This window comes from Littorina saxatilis, linkage group LG16, assembly GCF_037325665.1.
Source record: "Littorina saxatilis isolate snail1 linkage group LG16, US_GU_Lsax_2.0, whole genome shotgun sequence".
Taxonomy (NCBI): domain Eukaryota; kingdom Metazoa; phylum Mollusca; class Gastropoda; order Littorinimorpha; family Littorinidae; genus Littorina; species Littorina saxatilis.
The window spans coordinates 36,285,329-36,306,440 of NC_090260.1; the positions used below are offsets into that span (position 1 = coordinate 36,285,329).

The following is a 21,112-nucleotide window of genomic DNA, read 5'->3' on the forward strand; positions in this document are numbered from 1 at the left end:
ATGTTTCGGTTTCTTTGCTGTGGGCTCATAGCCCAGCATCTTTTTTGGCAGCTGAAACTTTCGTTTCTTTCGTTTACCTGCATACGGTGGGTACTTCGGAACAATGGCTGTCCTACGGGCGTCACGGCTCTCAGCCTTGGCCTGTGCAATAGTCTCCTGCATTTCGCTGTGTGACTGGCATTTCCGGTTCCTGTGACTTCGGATTTCGACTCTTTCTTTCTTCACCCTCATCCTGAGCATGAGGTGAGTCAGAACGATTTCCGTTAGGTCGGGTTTCCTTTTACAGTCACCCTTCTACCACAGGCAACTATGACTACGGCGTTTGCCCGTTGATCTCCGTGTTTGGCCCTCAGTCTTTCAGAGGTAGACAGACGCGTTCTGGTTTTTCGCCCAAACTCAGGAAGGCTCTTGATTTGGCCTCGAATGTAAACTTACACCGCGGACACTATGGCTTTTAGCCATTTTGTTCATGGTCACCGCACTTTCGGTTGCTTACGTACAATTGTAAGTCGCTGCCTACTCGTACTATCTCTCTCTGCTTTCGCAGGGACGGGTAGAGAATAACTGGTGACCATCTTGTTTGAGGGCAGCAAGACTACTGTTTACGACACCCTTCTCAAGCATGCTTTATGGGTGACGATGTCGAAGATCGCAGTCAGGTTTTTTCTTTGACGTTTTTTCTGTCACTACCCACGAGTACTATGATTCTTGCCTTGATTAGATTTGGACTCTAACGCAGAGAAGCAGTACAGCGTGCCTTGGAGGGTGAGCGTTTCTTCACGTTCTTGGAACTTTAGGAACGCTTATGCTCTTTATTGAGTTTTTCCCATCGAGTTGGACTCTGGTACCTTGTACTCAGGTGTCTCTCTCTCTCTTTTGTGTGGAGATCGGTCACTCTTCTCTTGAGATGACCTATTTCACAGGCCTTGTCGGGCATTGGCATTTCCTTACAATAGAAGGGGGGGGGGAGGGAGATGATTCTGAGTCCCTTCCTGGCTTGTTGGCAGCGGGCCAGTTCCTGGCAAGGGTGTTAGAGTTAGATTTTTCTTTCCCACCGCCTTGTTGAAGCTATCTGCTATATGTGATTCGGAGTAAGAATATGCAATTTAATCGAAAATTTTAAAAGTAAATTTTCATTTGATTAATATACTTACCCGAATCACATAGTTTATACCCTCCCACCTACCCCGCTTATGTTTTTTTAGTTTCTTTAAAGCCGTATGATCTTGGACACGTGGTGATAGAGGTAGTGACGTAGTACACACCAATGGGAGGTATCTCTCAGAGTATGTGCTCATTACCATGGCTATTTTTAGCTCTTTTGGTGATGGGGTGGCTTCCCTTTAAAAATGTTAGACGGGTAAGCCTTTTCAGACCTTAGCATCTCAGACTGTGTCAATGCTATATGTGATTCGGGTAAGTATATTAATCAAATGAAAATTTACTTTTAAAATGTTCGATTATATTTGCACCTGGTATGGATAGAAAGCTAAAACGGTGTTAAATCGTGTATTGTCCATCATGTATTGTCCATCGTGTATTGTCCATCGTGTATTGTCCATCATGTATTGTCCATCGTGTATTGTCCATCGTGTATTGTCCATCATGTATTGTCCATCGTGTATTGTCCATCGTGTATTGTCCATCGTATTTTAGAGAATATTTTTCATTGAGAATAATTTACTTAGTCTAAAGCACAAAAACATCAAAATAACCAAGAATCGAGTTACGCCAAAATTCCAGGACGCGGACGATTTGTGGTCTGAGGCGACAGTGATGGGGTTTTTCATTCTCTGATGATGTGAATTGAAAAGTGAGCTGCGAGTGTTTCAGACTCGCCGACATACTTTGACTGAGGCGACAAGTGACGGTGTCATTCTCTCATGACATGTAATGTGTTAAAAGTGATGAGTGGTTGTTTCAGACGCACCGACAGATGTGGTCGGAGCTGGCGGAGAAGATCACGCTGGCGGTGCAGCAGATCATCGAGTTTGCCAAGATGATCCCTGGCTTCATGGACCTCTCTCAGGACGACCAGATCATGCTCCTCAAAGCCGGTACGCCTTCACCGCTTTGTCACTCTTGTGCAATCTTACGTCGTTGAGGGAGCTTGTGGAGGGACGTTGAGGGCTCTCTTTTGAGCCATCTTAATGAGGGTAGCCATCCTATTGAGGGTAGCCATCTTATTGAGGGTAGCCATCTTATTTAGGGTAGCCATCCTATTGAGGGTAGCCATCTTTTTGAGGGTAGCCATCTTAATGAGGGTAGCCATCATATTGAGGGTAGCCATCTTAATGAGGGTAGCCATCCTATTGAGGGTAGCCATCTTATTGAGGGTAGCCATCTTATTTAGGGTAGCCATCCTATTGAGGGTAGCCATCTTATTGAGGGTAGCCATCTTAATGAGGGTAGCCATCTTATTGAGGGTAGCCATCTTAATGAGGGTAGCCATCTTATTGAGGGTAGCCATCTTATTGAGGGTAGCCATCTTATTGAGGGTAGCCATCTTAATGAGGGTAGCCATCTTATTGAAGGTAGCCATCTTATTGAGGGTAGCCCATCTTATTGAGGGTAGCCATCTTTTTGAGGGTAGCCATCTTAATGAGGGTAGTCATCTTAATGAGGGTAGCCATCATATTGAGGGTAGCCATCTTATTGAGGGTAGCCATCTTAATGAGGGTAGCCATCGTATTGAGGGTAGCTATCAAGGGATGTCATGGCGGGATCTGATTGGGGAATCTCATTTGTTCCTGAGGGGGCGGGAGAGGGGGGGGGGGGGGGGGGGAGAACTGTCAGATGATGGGCAGTTTTGTCTTTTGGCAAGTTGTGGAGTCACATTTGAAATGATCAGAAGTGTCTGCCCATTTCGACTGTAGTTAATACTACTCAAGCCTGAAACTGTCTGGATGCCCTTTGTAAAAGACTGTGAATCTGTCTGTTGAATTGTACATAAAGCTGTTACATGTTCATTTTGTTGTCATGCTTCACTTATGAAATGGGCACACTGCTCTTGTAGTGTCTTCTCAAACATGGAGAGAAAAAAAAAAAAAGGCAGCAAAAATGATACATGTGTATGTTTTGCAGGGAGCTTTGAGCTTGCGTTGTTACAAGCGTGTCGGGTGTTTGACCCCAACACAAATCGCGTCATCTTCGGGAACCAATTCCTGCCTCTGGAAGCCTTCAGCAGTTTGAGTGAGTACAGCCGTGGATTATGCAGTCGATTGTTTAAATTCTGTGCACAAGTACTTGGACGGACACAAGAAAGGGTTTATTTGCACCACATAGAAAAAATTGTGCCAATGTAGGGTTCACTTTGCAGTTTCATCTGCATGCAATTTTAAAGTATGGCTTTAACTGAGTATGATGGTGCTAACTTCTGTTAATGAAGAAGAAGAATAGAAAACTAGATGTAAGAAGAATGTATATTAGCAAGAACTAAGTTTTGCTCTGATGATTTATTTTTTGACATGTTGCATTGACAAAAACAAAATTTCCCCTTTGGCCAAGCAAACGATTTTCTTGCGAAGGAGGCTTCACTCATTTAAACCAAAATTCATGACATTGAGTGTCCTTCTGTGCGACAGGGCTCCCACTTTCCCACCATTTTGTGGATTTGTGAGAAGTGTAAAAAATGAGACACCATGATAAATGTGCTCAGATTGCATGTACCCTTTTGAATGGGAATTTTTTTCTCTCATACGTATCTAGAATTTCAGGGATGTTTGCTTTTCTTCAGAGGGAGCCTTAACCTGAAGAGAAGTGAAGAATGCAGGATTTATTTTTCCTTTTCTTCTTCTTCTTCCGCATTCATGGGCTGAAACTCCCACGTGCACTTGTGTTTTTGTACGTGTGGCTTTTTACAGTATGACCGTTTTTACCCCGCCATTTAGGCAGCCATACGCCGCTTTTCAGGGGAAGAATGCAGACAAGTTGCGCATGACGGTAACTGTGTGCTGTGTGTTTCAGACGACGACGAGAAGCTGCTGATGGGGCGGATCTTCGCCTTCGTCAAGTCGGTGCTGTTGATGTCCATCACAGAGACGGAGATGGCGCTCCTCAGCGCTCTCATTCTCATCACTGCAGGTATGCACAATTTTCACTTTTAGCCCTACCTGGCTACAAGTAAATGTGGGAGAGCAGACGCTTCGTCATAGCAGATTTTCAAACATATCTTGCTATGTTCAAACGTCGCTCTCACACTTTCTCAATTATGTTTCACAGACATGTTTACCAGTACGATTTGGGCGTATATTGTACGCCAAATTATTATCGGTACGCGACACACGCACAAAATACGCCTAAGAAAAAGTCTAGAATACGTTTTCCGGTGTTGGTGTGCTGATTACGGAATGGTACAACTGATACCGGTTTCGGTTGAAGGGAGATAACCATGACAGCCAGTCTTCAGCTGTGGAAACCTTGTTCAGTTGTTGGCACGTGCGATCGTCTGGACAATCGTGGCAAAATGAAGCGGAAAAATGTGCCAGTTTCGGATGACTGTACCAAGTCTAAACAGCAGAAGCAGCAGATTTTCTTGGAGAAATATAAGAAAGAGCCAGGAATTGTGGAGTCTACTATGGAAAAAAGTCATGCACACTGCAAGTATTGTAAATCAGATTTCTCCGTTGCCCATGCTGGGAAATATGACATCGAACGACACTGCAGTTCTAAAACTCACCTGGACAAGGTTGCTGCAAAGAAATCCGCTGAAAGCTGCCAAGGAATTATGAAGTTCATTCCCGCAAAGCAAATCCTGCCAGAAGAAAAGGCTGTAGTCCGCGCTGAAGCAATGTTTTCTGAGATGATTGTAAAAATGAACTTGCCACTGTCAACCGCAGATGTTATTTCACGAACTTCATCTTTTCATTATCAATCTGTTTGGAAGACACTGGTTATAATGCTATAAACTGACAGGTAAATAAAATTGTTTTATTCCTGTTGTATTGGAAGGAGTTAAATTCTGAAGGTGTTCTCAAGACATGCTATTCTTACACAAACACGTTTGCACCCACGCGTACATTTTCCCTACCCCATATGGCTTTGCTTGCAAAGTACACCAACTTTTTGAAAAATACACTCAACTTTTTGGGAAAGTACTCTTGCCTCGGGTTTAGGGTAAACAGGTCTGGTTTCATAAGAAGGTGTTTTGCGTGAAAGTTATCAGGCAGGCAGATGTTTCTCATGGTTCTCTACTGTAGCGCTCACCTAAAACGTTTTCTTAGCATCTGAGTAAAATGATTGCTAGAGAAAAAAATTCAGTCTCAATGTCAAAGCCTGCACAGAGCTTTCTTGGTTGAGGGTGCTCTGACCTACACAGCCTGAACAGAGCTTTCTTGGTTGAGGGTGCTCTGACCTACACAGCCTGAACAGAGCTTGCTTGGTTGAGGGTGCTCTGACCTACACAGCCTGAACAGAGCTTTCTTGGTTGAGGGTGCTCTGACCTACACAGCCTGAACAGAGCTTGCTTGGTTGAGGGTGCTCTGACCTACACAGCCTGAACAGAGCTTTCTTGGTTGAGGGTGCTCTGACCTACACAGCCTGAACAGAGCTTGCTTGGTTGAGGGTGCTCTGACCTACACAGCCTGAACAGAGCTTTCTTGGTTGAGGGTGCTCTGACCTACACAGCCTGCACAGAGCTTTCTTGGTTGAGGGTGCTCTGACCTACGATTGCATCGAAGAAAATAGAGCATGCTTTATCTTCCAAACCTAAAAAGTATACCCCATGATTTTATCGCTGCTTGTTCTACTGTAGCGTGATGTGTTCATCACGGCATGTGAAAGTATAAACACACAAAAAGACAATTGATTCCTTTCTTTTTACCATCCCCAAGAAGGCAGCGACAAGCTGTCGAAATACTGATTAAGAATGTACCACAATCTAAATATATGTAAAACAAGAACTTAACCTGACCTTAACTTACCTGACCTCACCTTTCCTGACTTTAACTTACCTGACTGTACCTCACCTGACCTTACCTTTACGTCAACTTTCAGACCGGCCAGGCATCAAGGAGCAGCAGGACGTGCAGAAGCTCCACGAGAAGATCCTGGCGGCGCTCAAGATGGAGATGGGCAGCAACCACAGCGAGGACCACGAGATCCTGACCCAGTTTGTGCAGCAGGCCTCCACCCTGCGCTCGCTGAGTCAGCACCACATCATGATCCTGTCGCGCTTCAAGGAGGCTAACCCTGACGTTGACTTCCCCGCCCTGCACAAAGAGCTCTTCTCTGTCGAGTCGCTGGAGGCCTCTTGAGGATGGGCGCAGCGCTGCCGCTCTCTACACTCTTGTGATGAATTTAGACACGTTTTTTTCTGGAGGAAGAGAGAAAGTATGGTCCATGGTTTTAGACAGAACTGATTTTGTTTTTGTTTTTGTTCTGAGAGAGGAAGTATGGTTCATGGTTTTAGAGAAGACAGTTTTTGTTGCTGTGGAAAGCGAGAGGGAGTGTGGTTTTTGGTATTAGACCCAGAGTCTTTTTTTTTATATATACTTCAGAAGAGAAAGCATGATGCAGGTTTTGACAACGTTGCCTTGCTGTAAGATGGAAGACTACTTTTTTTTTCTTTGTTGTTGTTGTTGTTGAAATACATGGGGCAAGATTTGTTGTCATGGCATTCAGGGGTGAATTATGTCCCAGATGGTGTTCTTTTTTTTAATTTATTTTTTTTTAATTTTGTTCTGAAAATGATAATATTAATGATCAGGAAGGTAGACTTTGAATGCCCCATTTTGTTCCCTCTGATATTTTGGCATTACAAATCACGTTACGGAAAAGGGGACATAAGAATGTTTTTCCTCTATCTCTGCCAGTATAGTAGACGATTGGAGTTAAATAATGTCCTCCACAACACATTCAGAACGTCTCGTGAAGACCTCAGGATATGCTGAATCAGTTGGTGTTGTATTTCTGTTATTCCGTCTAATCAGTTCTAAATAGTATGACATGTTGGATTTACGGTCATAATTTTTTTGAACCACATGATTTTTTTCCCCTCTAGTATTGTTGTTTTGTTTTAAGTTCAGTTTGCCGTTTCTGCGTGAATGTGGCAACAGACTGTGACTTGCCCTTGGGATTGAAGCCAGTACTAACTAGCGCCCTCTGTGTGTACAATCCTGAAGCTTTGAGCACAGGGGCGACCAGTGTTCGTTCGTTTGTCTGGGCATTTTTATGACCTTACTTTTAACAAAGATCTTGCTCTTCTACCATGTTTTAGCTAGGATCCCTTGTAAGCTCACTACAACTCCTTCTATGAAGTCACTGTGACCCCTTGTGGTGACGCCGTTACGACCCCCTTGTGAGGTCATTGTGACCCTGTATGAGATCACTGTGACCTTTGTGATGTCACAATGGCCCAGATGTAAAGTCACTATGACCCCAGGGTGAAGTTATTGTGACTGTGAGGCCACTGTGACCCTGTATGAGGTCACTGTGACCTTTGTGATGTCACTATGACCTCTTGTTCCCTGTGGGCTGTCACATAGAAGGGCTCGCCGCTATGGGAGAGAAAAACTGAATTACGGATTTCTCAGGCATTTATGATTATCTACCTGCAGCATTTGTTTCACTCTCTCCCTCTTGCTCCATACCCCCCACCCCCACCTTCCCCATCTCCCTCTTTCATCTAGCTAGGAATAATTTGTGTTGAGGTGTTCTGCTTTATGTGCACATTACGACTAAGAAACAACACTGTGGCCATATTCATTTGATCCCTGATGATTAAATAATGTTGTATTTCGCTTTGTTTTCCGTGGTGCATTGATGAATCACTGTCGTTATATTGATGTTGCCTGTATTACTTGAAAGGTCATTGTCATGAATATTCATAATCAGCTGGGAGAGTGTGGTGTGCGCTGTGTTTGAGTGATAGTGGAAAAAAGAACCTGTATTTAGCAATGGAAGAAATGGCGTTGCATTTTGAAAGACGTTGCATTTTGAAACTAACGGCAGAAGTAGATGCACTGTACCAGGTGATAGGCAACCTTGTTCCTATTCAGAGAACTGTCACCTATAACAGTGTGCATAGGGCTGCAAACGGCACAGTCTACAGATTAATTTTTCTGTCATTTGCTCTTTTTTGTAGATTTTGAAGCCTGAGGAGCTGCTCTCATGAGTGTTGCAGATCTGTAGAGAAAATGTGGGTGGTCCACATGTAGGTGTGTTTGGGATGACGGTCAGCTTTGGGCTCATTCTCATTACTATCACTGAGCAAAGCTGTGGTTTATCATGTACCTACTGTTTAGTGCTGATTTTGACCTAACAAAAACACTACAAATTCATAATCTACACACTTTGTCAGAAATATTTGTGTGCGCATGATTGTGTGGGATTGAGAGTGCCCTGTGGATCTAGGATTGTGAGTGCCCTGTGGATCTAGGATTGTGAGTGCCCTGTGGATCTAGGATTGTGAGTGCCCTGTGGATCTAGGATTGAGAGGGCCCTGTGGATCTAGGATTGTGAGTGCCCTGTGGATCTAGGATTGTGTAATGTTCTCAAGAAAGTAACAAAACCTTAACGCCAGATTTCCTTTTTCTCTTTTACGCTGGCTTCGTTCGAAGCATTCACTAGAAAGACGTGTACTTTTACGCTGGCTTCGTTCGAAGCATTCACTAGAAAGACGTGTACTTTTACGCTGGCTTCGTTCGAAGCATTCACTAGAAAGACGTGTACTTTGAGAAGAGGGGTCTTTGTTTTCTGTGTATCAGGGAATTGTTAAAACTTGAGACTGTTTCTCTTTCAAATTCCTCGCTGGAAAGTCTTGCTTGCATATGTTTTTGTGCATATTTTTTATATCAGGTTATATGTTGACATTTTTTTTGTGTGTGTGTGTGGCTCAGGTTGTACATTCACAGGGAGGAAATAAAACAAAAAAGAAGAATTGTTGATAAGCGGGTAAAGATTGTTGATTCGGGACTTGACAGTTGATTGATTTTTGATTACCAGGTATTGACTGTTGAGGTTCTGATTGTTGAATTCTGTGAAAAAGTGATAATTCGTGGCCTACTCGTTGGGACCGATGTCATCGGTTTGTGATGTTAGCAACATTCATCCTTTGGACTTAGCAATGGCAGTTGTAATGAGAGGCTTAAAAGAGTATTTTAATTTCACAGAAAGTCAGATGACGTACGCATATTTTCATGTGTTAGGCGATATCTGTGAGCATTGCCTGTTTGTGTAGAATATCTACATGAGATGCCTGTTGGTGTAAAATGTCCATGGTGTAAAAAGTGAGTTTGTTTGTGCGAATGTGTGTTTGGTTGACTGGTACAAGTGTCCAGTGATAATTGCAGTCCGAGTAGACATGTACATGAGATGATGATGTATTTTTATAAGAGAGCCCTGTTGAGCGAGTATTGTAGAGGATTGTGTAGAAGTCATTCAGTTGTGTGGGTGCAAACGGCCCCTTACCTGACACTCCCAATATCAAGTGTAGACACGGAACTGTGAATGAGATCAAACTCCACGGACGCAATGGCAGTGATGTGTTGAGCATTGTGTGTTGTGGGAGTAGAATTAAGGTACTGCCATCAAGCTGAAGTCTTTGCTGTCTTTTGGGTTTATAATTATATGGACAAAATCTGAAACACACAGACTGCTAACCATCCAAAATCGAGAATAAAAAAACCAAGAAGGGTGAATGTTTGGTTTCGTCTATGATTAAACGATCCGCTCATTCACTTTTCTCTATTTTTGACTGAGGCTTTCTTTCAGACCTCTGCTTGTCAGGCGGTTTTATTTCACAGTCCCAGCCAATAGGTTGCATAGCACTGGAAGACAAACCTTTCTGTAATTTCTGTACATGCATTTTTGATGGTAACAATTCAGAACCAGTGCGGTTGAGGCAAAAAATGCGAACACCACAAATTCTTTATAGGGTATTGTACCATAAGAGTCAGTTGGTATGGGAGTGCATTCAGCTTGGCATCTATCTTTTTTTCGCGAAGAAGATCCATCATCCAATCCTATTATTTTGACCCAGTGTGCGTAGCGGCTTGGGGAAGCTAGGTGTTACACAGCTGTGTTGAAAAGAAGGTGCAGCTTGCTTCTCCTGCCATCCCAATCCTATGCTTTCTACCAAGTGCCGTTTATAGAGACCAGGGCTGGTGTGCACGAAAAAGTGAAACATTGGGTGCGAGCCAGCTGTGTGGTCGGATTGGTTAAAATCACAAACACATTTTGAATTCAACCTTGGCTGGTTGCCGCCCTGTTAGTAACTTTGTTGTGCACATGAGCTGTAGTCTCCAGAACATTTGTTGCTTTAGACTGATGTCCCAGTAGCGAGAGAGAGGAAGCGTGTCTCATCTTCCCCCATTACAACAGACCAGGGCATTTGTTGCTTTAGACTGATGTCCCAGTAGAGAGAGAGAGGAGGTGTGTCTCCCCCATTACAACAGACCAGGGCAGCTATTCTCACGTCAAGAGAAACTTGTGTCTTGTAGTCAGTCATACGTGCATTCAATCGTGACAGAAAAACACACATTAGGAGGTAGACCAGTGCTGCCACAGCTTGTAGTCAGTCATACGTGCATTCAATCGTGACAGAAAAACACACATTAGGAGGTAGACCAGTGCTGCCACAGCTTGTAGTAGTCTCAGGAAGACAAAAGCAGCAGAAGAAACTTGTTTTGATTCAAACTCGCACTCACAGTGGCCCTTCCCTACTCTCGCTTACCCCTGAAAGCTAACTCGCATACCTTTTTCCAGGTTCTTGAGCAAGCCAAGGGTAGAAAACTGGCCTGTTCAACTTCACAGAAATCAACCAAGGTTGAATTCTGTTTTCACATAGCAGAAAGTGAACGTATGATGTCAACGGGTGTACTTTTTTTAGTGGAGCAAAAACATTATTCATTGGAAGATTAACTCCAGTGGAACTGAAGTAGCTTTCCGTGTTACAGTGATTTAATTTTTATTTTTTATTTTTGTATGGGTAGTGGAATATGCGAGTCCCAGTACATTGTTTAAATTTCATTTGACAAGATGAGAAACTCTTCCTGCGCGTGGCATGATAAACATTCATATAATTAATTACCTTTACTGTAGAAAAGTAACCTTGAAATATGGCAGCACTAAGAAAACTCATTAAGCGCAGTCCGTCTTGTTCTGGCTTATTTTGACCGCTGACAGGAGCAGCATACTCTTTGCATAGACATGATTAGTGTTCATTTTGTGCGGGAGACATTATCATCAAACATTAGTGGACAGATCACATGGCTGTGAAGAGAAGCTTGGCAAATTCCTTTGTTTGCAATTACACCATTTTTCAGAGAACTACATCTGTTTACTCAGGACATTTTCTTTTTTGAAATCAAATATGTTCTACAAAGTTAGCTTTAGTCCAGAACGTGCATTGGTTTTGAGCACGTTTACCCTCACTCGCGTTTCATTGATCCTGTTCATGTGAAAAAGATTCACTCATGTTAAAAGGACAGTATTTTGGGTATGGGGAAATTGAGCTGTTGTGAGTGCGTGGCAACGTAGAACTTTGTGTGTCAAGATATTCAGTGTATAGTCAGCAATGTGAAGAGAGGAATGAGAGAATTGTTGTCCAGTTGTCGTCATTGTTCACAGAAGAGCTGTGTAAACAGAGCTTACGTTCATCACTGTCACAGGGATGTTGCTGGGGTTTGTTTTCTTCTCTAAATTTGCCGAATTGGCAATACAAGTTAAGCAATTTTCCGAATGTGAAGGCAAGTCCTTGGCGCGTTCTTTACCCCCACCGTGAAAAGAGTTTGGCAAACGTGCCGAAGAGACGATGGTTTTGGCGTTATGCCGACGTCAAACGACACCCCTGCCATCACTTGCATGTTGTGTGTGTGAAATATATGCTGTCGACGAGCAGTGTTACAAGAGAGAATTCTGTTTTCCATTATAACTGTGCCATGGAATGAGACTGTTCACTGGCTTTGATGCTACTATTAGCAAGAAACTGGGAAAGTGTTTTGAAAAAAGATAGCAGAAGGGGACAGCGTTTTCCCTTGTTGGTCTGAGAAAGCCACTGTTGCTATTATGTCTAGTTGCTGAGTATGATGAGAATACAGCATGGGAAAAGTTTACAGTTTGCGTATGGTTTTATTTTTACCCCTTGATGATCTATTTTGGATGTGCTCTCAGGAAAATGTTTTTTTTCCTGAACCTTTTTAATGTCATGGGTCTTCGTGTTTTGAACTATTGCAAACATAGTGCCATGGATTTCTATACATATATATATACCTTTGATTTGTTGGATGGAAATGTTGATTTTGTCAATTGTGCACCAGCTGTGCAGTTGGTTTTGCTTTGTGTGTGGCCTGTACACAGTATGATGTGATTATTCGGCATGATGATCGCGCGCCGCTATCGATGGTGTGTAGTGACGGCATGATGATCGCGCGCCGCTATCGATGGTGTGTAGTGACGGCATGATGATCGCGCGCCGCTATCGATGGTGTGCAGTGACGGAAATGTACAGCAGTAAATGAAGATTGTATAGAATGTACTTCTCCGTGGTCATTGTAAGATGTATATCTATATATATAGCCCCCCTACACTCAAGCCATCACCATTTGTATAGAAGATGTAAAATGTCTACAAAATAGATTTGGCGTTGTAATGCATTGTATTTCATCCAAATTCATCCATGCCTTTCATTGGACACGATTCACGTTCATTTTTCATCCATCTTTCATCCAAATCCATCCATCGTTAGAGTGTTTTTAATTGGACATATTCATCTCTCATTTCCTGTCCATCTTTCATCCAAATCCATCCAATCGTTAGTGATTTTCATTGGACATGACTCAGCACATTTACACCTCATCAGGTTTCAATCCTTCATTGGCCTTGGCATTATGATACAGCTGTGCTGTTTGGATGATTATACTGTTAGCTTGGAATCACTTGTGTCTGTTGGTTGCTGTCAGGATTATGCTGGTCTGTATTCAAGTTTGTTGTCTTTCCATTGGCTGTTGCTCCTGTCACTCATTCTCTTTCAATCGTGATGCATTGATTCCTGTCTTTTTATTGGCTGTTGCTCCTGTCACTCGTTCTCTTTCAATCATGATGCATTGATTCCTGTCTTTCCATTGGCTGTTGCTCCTGTCACTCATTCTCTTTCAATCATGATGCATTGTCAGTGATTTCTTGTTGCACTGTAAAGCTTCTTATGGCTAACCCTTTTTTTTTGCAATGAAAACTCTCCCTTCTTTCAGGGACGGGACTTGCATACGGATTAACGCCAAGTATGCTTTTTCGCTCAGTTTAAATAAATGAAACAGCCCATTTTTGATATTCAAATGATAGAAGTTTCTCTCTAGTAAGTAAGCTTTTTCATTTCTATTTCAATCCCAGCCCTGGTTTTTTTTCCTTTTTCTTATTTGTAAACATGTGATAATGATTTGTTTTTTACCGAATCACTCAGATTGGTTTATTTGTGTAGACCTTTGCATCAATCTTTAGGGCTGAAAGGGGAGGTGGTGGTGGTGGATTAAACGATTCAGAAGCGGTCGTAGGAGGTTTTTCTGTGTCTTTCTCTCCCTGATCATGTTTTCTGTGTGGATATGATAACAGTACAAAATCAGACATTTTTGTGGTTGGTCCGATGTGCTGCTGTTGTTGTCAGTCAGTGACTGTGACATCATTATTCAGCCTTTCCCTGTTTGTATTTACCCTAGTTACCCCAGTCAGAGTCGTCTAGCTGACCTGCACTGCCTTTGTCTTCACTAGAGACCCACATTCATCGAACACTTTGTGATACTCATGCTGGTTTGGTCATGTACAGATGCTGGTTTGGGACAAGTACTGGTTTATTGTTGTACTGATACTGACTAGGGGCATGTACTGATACTGGTTGAATGCACTGATGCTGACTTTGGACATTTTCCAATACTGGCTTGATGTACTGATTAGGTTGGTGGTTTGGAGACTGGATTACCCTACATCAATTCTGATTTGATGGTGTTTGTGAGAGAGATTTGACCAGATGTCACATGCTAAATAGTTGGCGATTGTCAGCTGTGGTTTGAGGATGATTAGATACATGTACGTTGGGCAAAACTGCTGTGATGGAAGAGAGGGGTGCAAGGGGAAGGAGATTACAAGCTTCCCAAAATCATCGTCAGGGTCCGTAATATCTGCTTAGTTTTTTTTGTGGCTTTGAATGAGAGAGAAAAAATTGAGTATATGGAAAGTTTTATTTACAAAACAAAGGAGTTACTGGAACCTCCATCTATTAATCATTAAAAGTGGCAAAACAAATTTTTAACCGGGTTTTGTTTCACAGTCTTCATTTGGGCTTTCAAAAGTTAAAAATGAAAGATAAAAATGCTGAGGGAAATCAGAAGTTTTGTGACTGCAACCTTTTTGGAACTGTGCAATTTGAGTGTCATATTTAACAAAAGCTTTCTCAGTGACTAATCTTGTTCCCCTCTGGAACCAGAAAAGGAGATGACAGATGAGCCCATACTGTCAATCTGGAATTTGAATAAAAATTGCAGATAAACGTTTTAGTCCAATTTAGTTTTAGTCTTCTTTTTACAACTCTGTTTGGTTTTTGTGTCGCTTGGCGACTCCTTCCTCTGTGCATCCTTCAGAAGCTAGTTTTCATGTGATGTGGACGTTTGTCGAGATACACCACCTGTTGACATGTTGACAATCTTTACAGAGAGAAACGGGTGTTGACTACCGTTGCGTTGACGTTAGTGATTGTCTGGTGTTCATGTGATTTTAGCTCAGCCTTTGTCAAGCTGTTTGGCACAACGTGGCTGTTGTAAAGTGTTGAAAGTTGTTGACGGTACATGTTGACGATGATGTGTGATAGATGTCAGTGTTGACGGAGTAAAATGCATGTCTGCGGAGATGGCTTGTTGACAAGATCACTGTGGTGTTGTGTTGACAGCGTGTTGACAGCAGTTTGCAAGAAGGTGTGTGATAGTTCAGTGTTGACCGTGAAATGAACATGTCTAGTTCAGTGTTGACCGTGAAATGAACATGTCTAGTTCAGTGTTGACTGTGAAATGAACATGTCTAGTTCAGTGTTGACCGTGAAATGAACATGTCTAGTTCAGTGTTGACCGTGAAATGAACATGTCTTTGAAGACTGTTGACAGGACAGGGAATGTGAAGTGTCAACACGTGCATGTTTTGTTGACAAGACCACTGTGGTAACGCCTGTTGACAGGACAGGGAATGTGAAGTGTCAACACGTGCATGTTTTGTTGACAAGACCACTGTGGTAACGCCTGTTGACAGCGGTTTTCAGGAAGTTGTTTGTTGACAATGACGTGAAGATGTTGACAGTGCCAGTTTTGTGGACATGTTGAACATGCATTGAAGTCACACCATTGCTTGGCTTATTGGCAAGGTCACTATGGTTACGCCTGTTGACAGCGCTTTCAGGAAGCTGGTTGTTGCCAGGGACCGGAACATGTCTACAGCCTGTTGACAGCACAGTGGAACCTCCTAACACCTTCCCGAATTTGAAGAAAAAAATGACATCTTGAAAAGAAGATTAATTTACAGAGGCTTTGAAGAGAACATGTGAAAAAGCAAGGAGGAAGTCTAAAATTGTAGGGGTCTTAAGGGGCGGGGATGTAGCTCAGTCGGTAGCGCGCTGAATTTGTATCCCGTTGGCCGCTGTCAGCGTGAGTTCGTCCCCACGTTCGGCGAGAGATTTATTTCTCAGAGTCAACTTTGTGTGCAGACTCTCCTCGGTGTCCGAACACCCCCCGTGTGTACACGCAAGCACAAGACCAAGTGCGCACGAAAAAGATCCTGTAATCCATGTCAGAGTTCGGTGGGTTATAGAAACACGAAAATACCCAGCATGCTTCCTCCGAAAAACGGCGTATGGCTGCCTAAATGGCGGGGTAAAAAACGGTCATACACGTAAAATTCCACTCGTGCAAAAAACACGAGTGTACGTGGGAGTTTCGGCCCACGAACGCAGAAGAAGAAGAAGAAGAAAAAATGACATCTTGAAAAGAAGATTAATTTACAGAGGCTTTTAAGAGAACATGTGAACAAGCAAGGAGGAAGTGTGAAATGGAAGGGGTCTTGAAAGGAGTGGTCCACTGTACCTGTGCTGTCAAAATGTCAACATGTGCATTGGTGTCCCATTTTGTGGACACCATCAAGGTTATGTCTGTTGACGGCAGTTTTCAGGAGGTCAGTGTTGACAATAGCGTGAATATGTTGACCGTACCAGTTGTACAAAAGTTTTAACACGTTCATTGACATCGCATAACATTGTTTGTCATGTTACGTACCAGTTGACCCTTATTCGTTTGCTGCATATACAATCGATACCTGTTGTACAGTATAGTCGGTGTGAAGGAGAGAGAATTGTATCGGTTACTGTCACAGCCATGTAGAAATCCCCTTTCTCTTCATTTCATAGACGCTCCTCCATTAACCAGAGAAATATCTCATCCTTGTTATTTCATCAGCAGATATGTACTACGTAACATGATTGTCAGGCTTCTTGTTGGTCATAGTCCTTCCTTTTTTATATTTAGTCAAGTTTTGACTAAATATTTTAACATCGAGGGGGAATCGAAACGAGGGTCGTGGTGTATGTGCGTGTGTGCGTGTGTGTGTGTGTGTGTGTGTGTGTAGAGCGATTCAGACTAAACTACTGGACCGATCTTTATGAAATTTAACATGAGAGTTCCTGGGTATGAAATCCCCATACGTTTTTTTCATTTTTTGGATAAATGTCTTTGATGACGTCATATCCGGCTTTTCGTGAAAGTTGAGGCGGCACTGTCACGCCCTCATTTTTCAACCAAATTGGTTGAAATTTTGGTCAAGTAATCTTCGACGAAGCCCGGGGTTCGGTATTGCATTTCAGCTTGGTGGCTTAAAAATTAATTAATGACTCTGGTCATTAAAAATCTGAAAATTGTAAAAAAAAATAAACATTTATAAAACGATCCAAATTTACGTTTATCTTATTCTCCATCATTTGCTGATTCCAAAAACATATAAATATGTTATATTTGGATTAAAAACAAGCTCTGAAAATTAAATATATAAAAATTATTATCAAAATTAAATTGTCCAAATCAATTTAAAAACACTTTCATCTTATTCCTTGTCGGTTCCTGATTCCAAAAACATATAGATATGATATGGTTGGATTAAAAACACGCTCAGAAAGTTAAAACAAAGAGAGGTACAGAAAAGCGTGCTATCCTTCTTAGCGCAACTACTACCCCGCTCTTCTTGTCAATTTCACTGCCTTTGACATGAGCGGTGGACTGACGATGCTACGAGTATACGGTCTTGCTGAAAAATGGCATTGCGTTCACTTTCATTCTGTGAGTTCGACAGCTACTTGACTAAATATTGTATTTTCGCCTTACGCGACTTGTTACTGATTCAGATTGTTTCTTTGTGCGTCCAGAAGGCGGCTGTTCCTTTGTGCGTCTTACAGGTGAATGTTCCTTTGTGCGTCTTACAGGTGAATGTTCCTTTGTGCGTCTTACAGGTGAATGTTCCTTTGTGCGTCTTACAGGTGAATGTTCCTTTGTGCGTCTTACAGGTGAATGTTCCTTTGTGCGTCTTACAGGTGAATGTTCCTTTGTGCGTCTTACAGGTGAATGTTCCTTTGTGCGTCTTACAGGTGAATGTTCCTGTGCGTCTTACAGGTGAATGTTCCTGTGCGTCTTACAGGTGAATGTTCCTGTGCGTCTTTTTGTTGTCCACAAGTTTTCTTTTTGCATCCTTGGTTGCCGGACTAGTTTTGGTGCAGATGTACCGATACCATGAGTTGTGTTCAACTTGTTTAGCGTTCTGTGTTGTAGGGTGCGGTTGTCTTGACTAATTTTCTTCTCTTATCCGGTTCTTGCACAGAAGTGTGTAGTTTGTGTTAAAAACCAGGCCAGAAAGCATCAGTTGACTACTCTTGTTAAGTTGTCGGTCAAATTTGAATTCTGTAGAAAGCACTGCTGCTTAAAATGGGTGGTCTTGTGCTGGACAGAGAGAAAGACAATACATGCTTGCGAACTGTTTCAACATTATTTTTAACTTTGGGCAAAGAGAATTAGTGATGTGTCAGTTGACAATAGCAGTTCGCTTTCTTCAAGAAATAGTTTAAGAAAATATGAGTAGTTCAGCTTTAAAAGTGAAGAAATCCTATCACACAAGTTAAAAATCGTAACCCGAGTAGGAATATGGATTTTATTTTAAAGTAGATCTGTTTTGACGGAGGGTTTTCCCCCTGAAATTCTTGAAATTTCAAGGAATTCAAGGGACGGTACCCCTTTTATGTACACATGTGTTTTGAATGCGTGTCAAACAAACATGCACTTATTTTTTAGCTTTTACTTTTTAAAAGTGTTCATACAGAACACCCATCACACGAGTTTTGTCTTGTAGTCAATGAAGCCGCTACATCAGTTCTATCACAGCTTGATCGTTCTCAGTCGTACAGACTTGGTACACCTTCCCCAGGTGACACTCTGCTGTAGGGAAGTCCAGGTGCAGTAGTGGCTCTCGGTCAGTGTGTGCATTGAACACACTTGACATTTCCACGTCGTTTGATACAATGATAGTGTTGTTTGTATGTGACTGCCATCAATCAGAAATTGATGTTTCACTCACTGTGTATCGGGGTCTATGGGATGTTTTCTGCCCCATGTTTTGTTGTCCTCTGCGAGTATTCAGGAAACTTGTTATTACCTCTTTCATGGCATCTTTGATTCGTTGTTACCACTGATTGTCCCTCGTCTTATTGTTATGCTCCTCTATCTCGTGCCAGGCTTTGAAAGTTCTCTTGTTTGTTGAACGCTGTGCGTTGCACCGTCATCATCATCTCCTTTGCTTCTCTTGCTTTCCTTCTTAGGTTCCATGCTTTCTTTCTTCCTTCCTTCTTCCTTTCTTCCTTCCTTCCTTCCTTCCTTCTTCCTTTCTTCCTTCCTTCTTCCCCCCTTTGAGTTTGCCTTTCTGTCTGTTGTTCATCATTTTCTTGGTTTTTTGTTTGTTTGTTTTTTAATTCATGTTACATTCTTCTTTTCTGGTGTTAGTTTTTCTCCTTCAATCCCATCACGCTTGCAGTCTCTATGTTGTGTGAAAATGTGCTGGGGAAGCTTTAGTTTCTTCTTGGTTAAGAGAAAAAAAAATAAATCGTGCCATAGCTGTGAAAGTTCATTTGTGGATTTGTTATGTCAGTGTTGTGGCCCAAATGCCCTTTCCTATCTAATCTTTAATTTTCACAGGTATACCAACACCTTCTGACATCTCTCACCCTCTTTCGACATTCTGTTCCATCCTTTCCCACATTATTCCTTGGCTGCTGTCTGTTTAAAACAAAAAGTGGTTAAACTGAAAATGCATTGCCCTTGAAATGTAATGCTCCTAGCTAGCTTTCAACTCCTGTTTGAGTTGAGTCTTAAAAGGCGTTTTTTCCCTGCATGACTTTTCCTACTTGTTCTAATCTGGCCTGCCATAATGCTCTCTCTCTGTCTCTCTCTCTCTCTCTCCTTTCTCTCTCTCTCTCCTTTCTCTCTCTCTCTCTCTCTCTCTCTCTCTCTCTCTCTCTCTCTCTCTGTCTCTCTCCTTTCTTTCTCTCTCATAGACCCTCTTTAGGGCGAGGGCCAGATGTCAAAAAACAGATCACTGCTTACTCTATTACCCTGTTGAATAAAGAATTGTCATTGTCTGCTCTCTCTTTCCCCCTGTATGTATGTGTGTTCTGTGAGCTGACCAAAGAAGCCGCCTGTTTGTTGTGTCGCCATGTTGTGGTGTTGCTGGGCGCTGTTCAACATGTTCATCTATACCTCTCTGTCTTCAGGGATTCCAATGAATTACTGAAAAAAGGAAAGACAAATTACGTCAAAAATCTAATCAATGAATGAATAAAAATCATGAAAGATGATCTTGCTGGTGGTTTTGCTTCGTGTGTGTGTGTGTGTGTGTGTGTGCGTGTGTGTGTGAGAGAGAGAGAGAGAGAGAGGTGGGCTCATGCCTCAACATGTGTGCAAGGGCAATACACACACAGATGCACTCATAAAAAAAAAACCACAAACCCATTCTGTCTGCCTGTCTGTGTCTCTCACACTCTCAACAAACACCTACACAAACTCCCTTCCCCATCCACACAAGAAGCATGAGGGAAAAAATGGACAGAGAAAACAGTTTTTATTCCATGGCAAAGAAACAAAAGGCACATTTTATAATAATAACAACTAACAGAAATACACTGCAACAGGCTTCAAGAACAGTATAATGTACTTCTTATTCCCGCTACATTTATAAACAATTCGGCCAAAAAAAACTGAAGGCACACATTTTATATCATGTTTAACATTTCCTCTTTTTTCTATTCTTTTTTTACCGAGACACAATCGTCAAGCAAATTATTATTAGCGCTGAAAAAGTAAATATAAAAAGTGGAGAAAAGAGCACCAAAATCACCAATTAAAAAACAAAAAACACAAGCATTTATCTTCACAAGGATGTACACAGGATGCGTCAACATTTAACAGTAAATAAAAACACAGAAAAGCAACAACAAAACAGAAATCTTTACAGGGATGTACAACGTACATGTTCATAATTATCTTCTGAGCACTGGAAATGCTAACATGGAAGTTAAAAAAGACAGCTGAACCCATCTTTTATGAACCCCCCCCCCCCCCCCCCCTCCCTTCCGGCATCACCCATTGCAACATTCTCTGCACGTCAAGGCTATCTGTTCATGATTTGTGTCACTTTACTTCCAATTTATGACTCTTGGTTTAAGATCTGATCTTCTCATATTAATTTTGTGTCCGTCTGAAAAGTGGGGAAAGGGGTCTATGTGTGTGTGTTTGTGTATGTGTGTGTGTGTGTGTGTGTTTTCGTGTGTGTGTGTTCGTGTGTGTGTGTGTGTGTTTGTATTCGTGTGTGTGTGTGTGTTCGTGTGTGTATGTGTGTGTGTTCGTATTTGTGTGTGTGTGTAAGTGTGTGTGTGTGTGTACGTGTACGTGTGTGTGTGTGTGTGTGTGTTTGTGTGTTGCTACAGCATAAATATTTGTAAACCAAGCAGACCAAAACAGAATTAGTTTCCAATTATAATCAGAATAACATATGCACAAGAACATTTATTTGTGGTGAAAACTAAAAAGCACATCTGGTGGCATAATATACGATTAGC

At 42.1% G+C, this 21,112-nt stretch overlaps 1 protein-coding gene across 1 annotated transcript in view; it reads left to right on the forward strand.

The window, feature by feature from the left end:
• The window catches only part of LOC138950977 (probable nuclear hormone receptor HR3), a 56,772-nt gene extending 36,920 nt beyond the window's left edge, over positions 1-19,852 (forward strand). The window contains exons 7-10 of the mRNA XM_070322691.1: positions 1,925-2,057; positions 3,085-3,192; positions 3,967-4,083; positions 5,995-19,852. Of these exons, the coding sequence (XP_070178792.1) occupies positions 1,925-2,057; positions 3,085-3,192; positions 3,967-4,083; positions 5,995-6,254 (618 nt within the window). The 3' untranslated portion in view covers positions 6,255-19,852. The remainder of the gene's footprint in view (positions 1-1,924; positions 2,058-3,084; positions 3,193-3,966; positions 4,084-5,994) is intronic.
• The last annotated feature ends 1,260 nt before the right edge of the window (positions 19,853-21,112 follow it).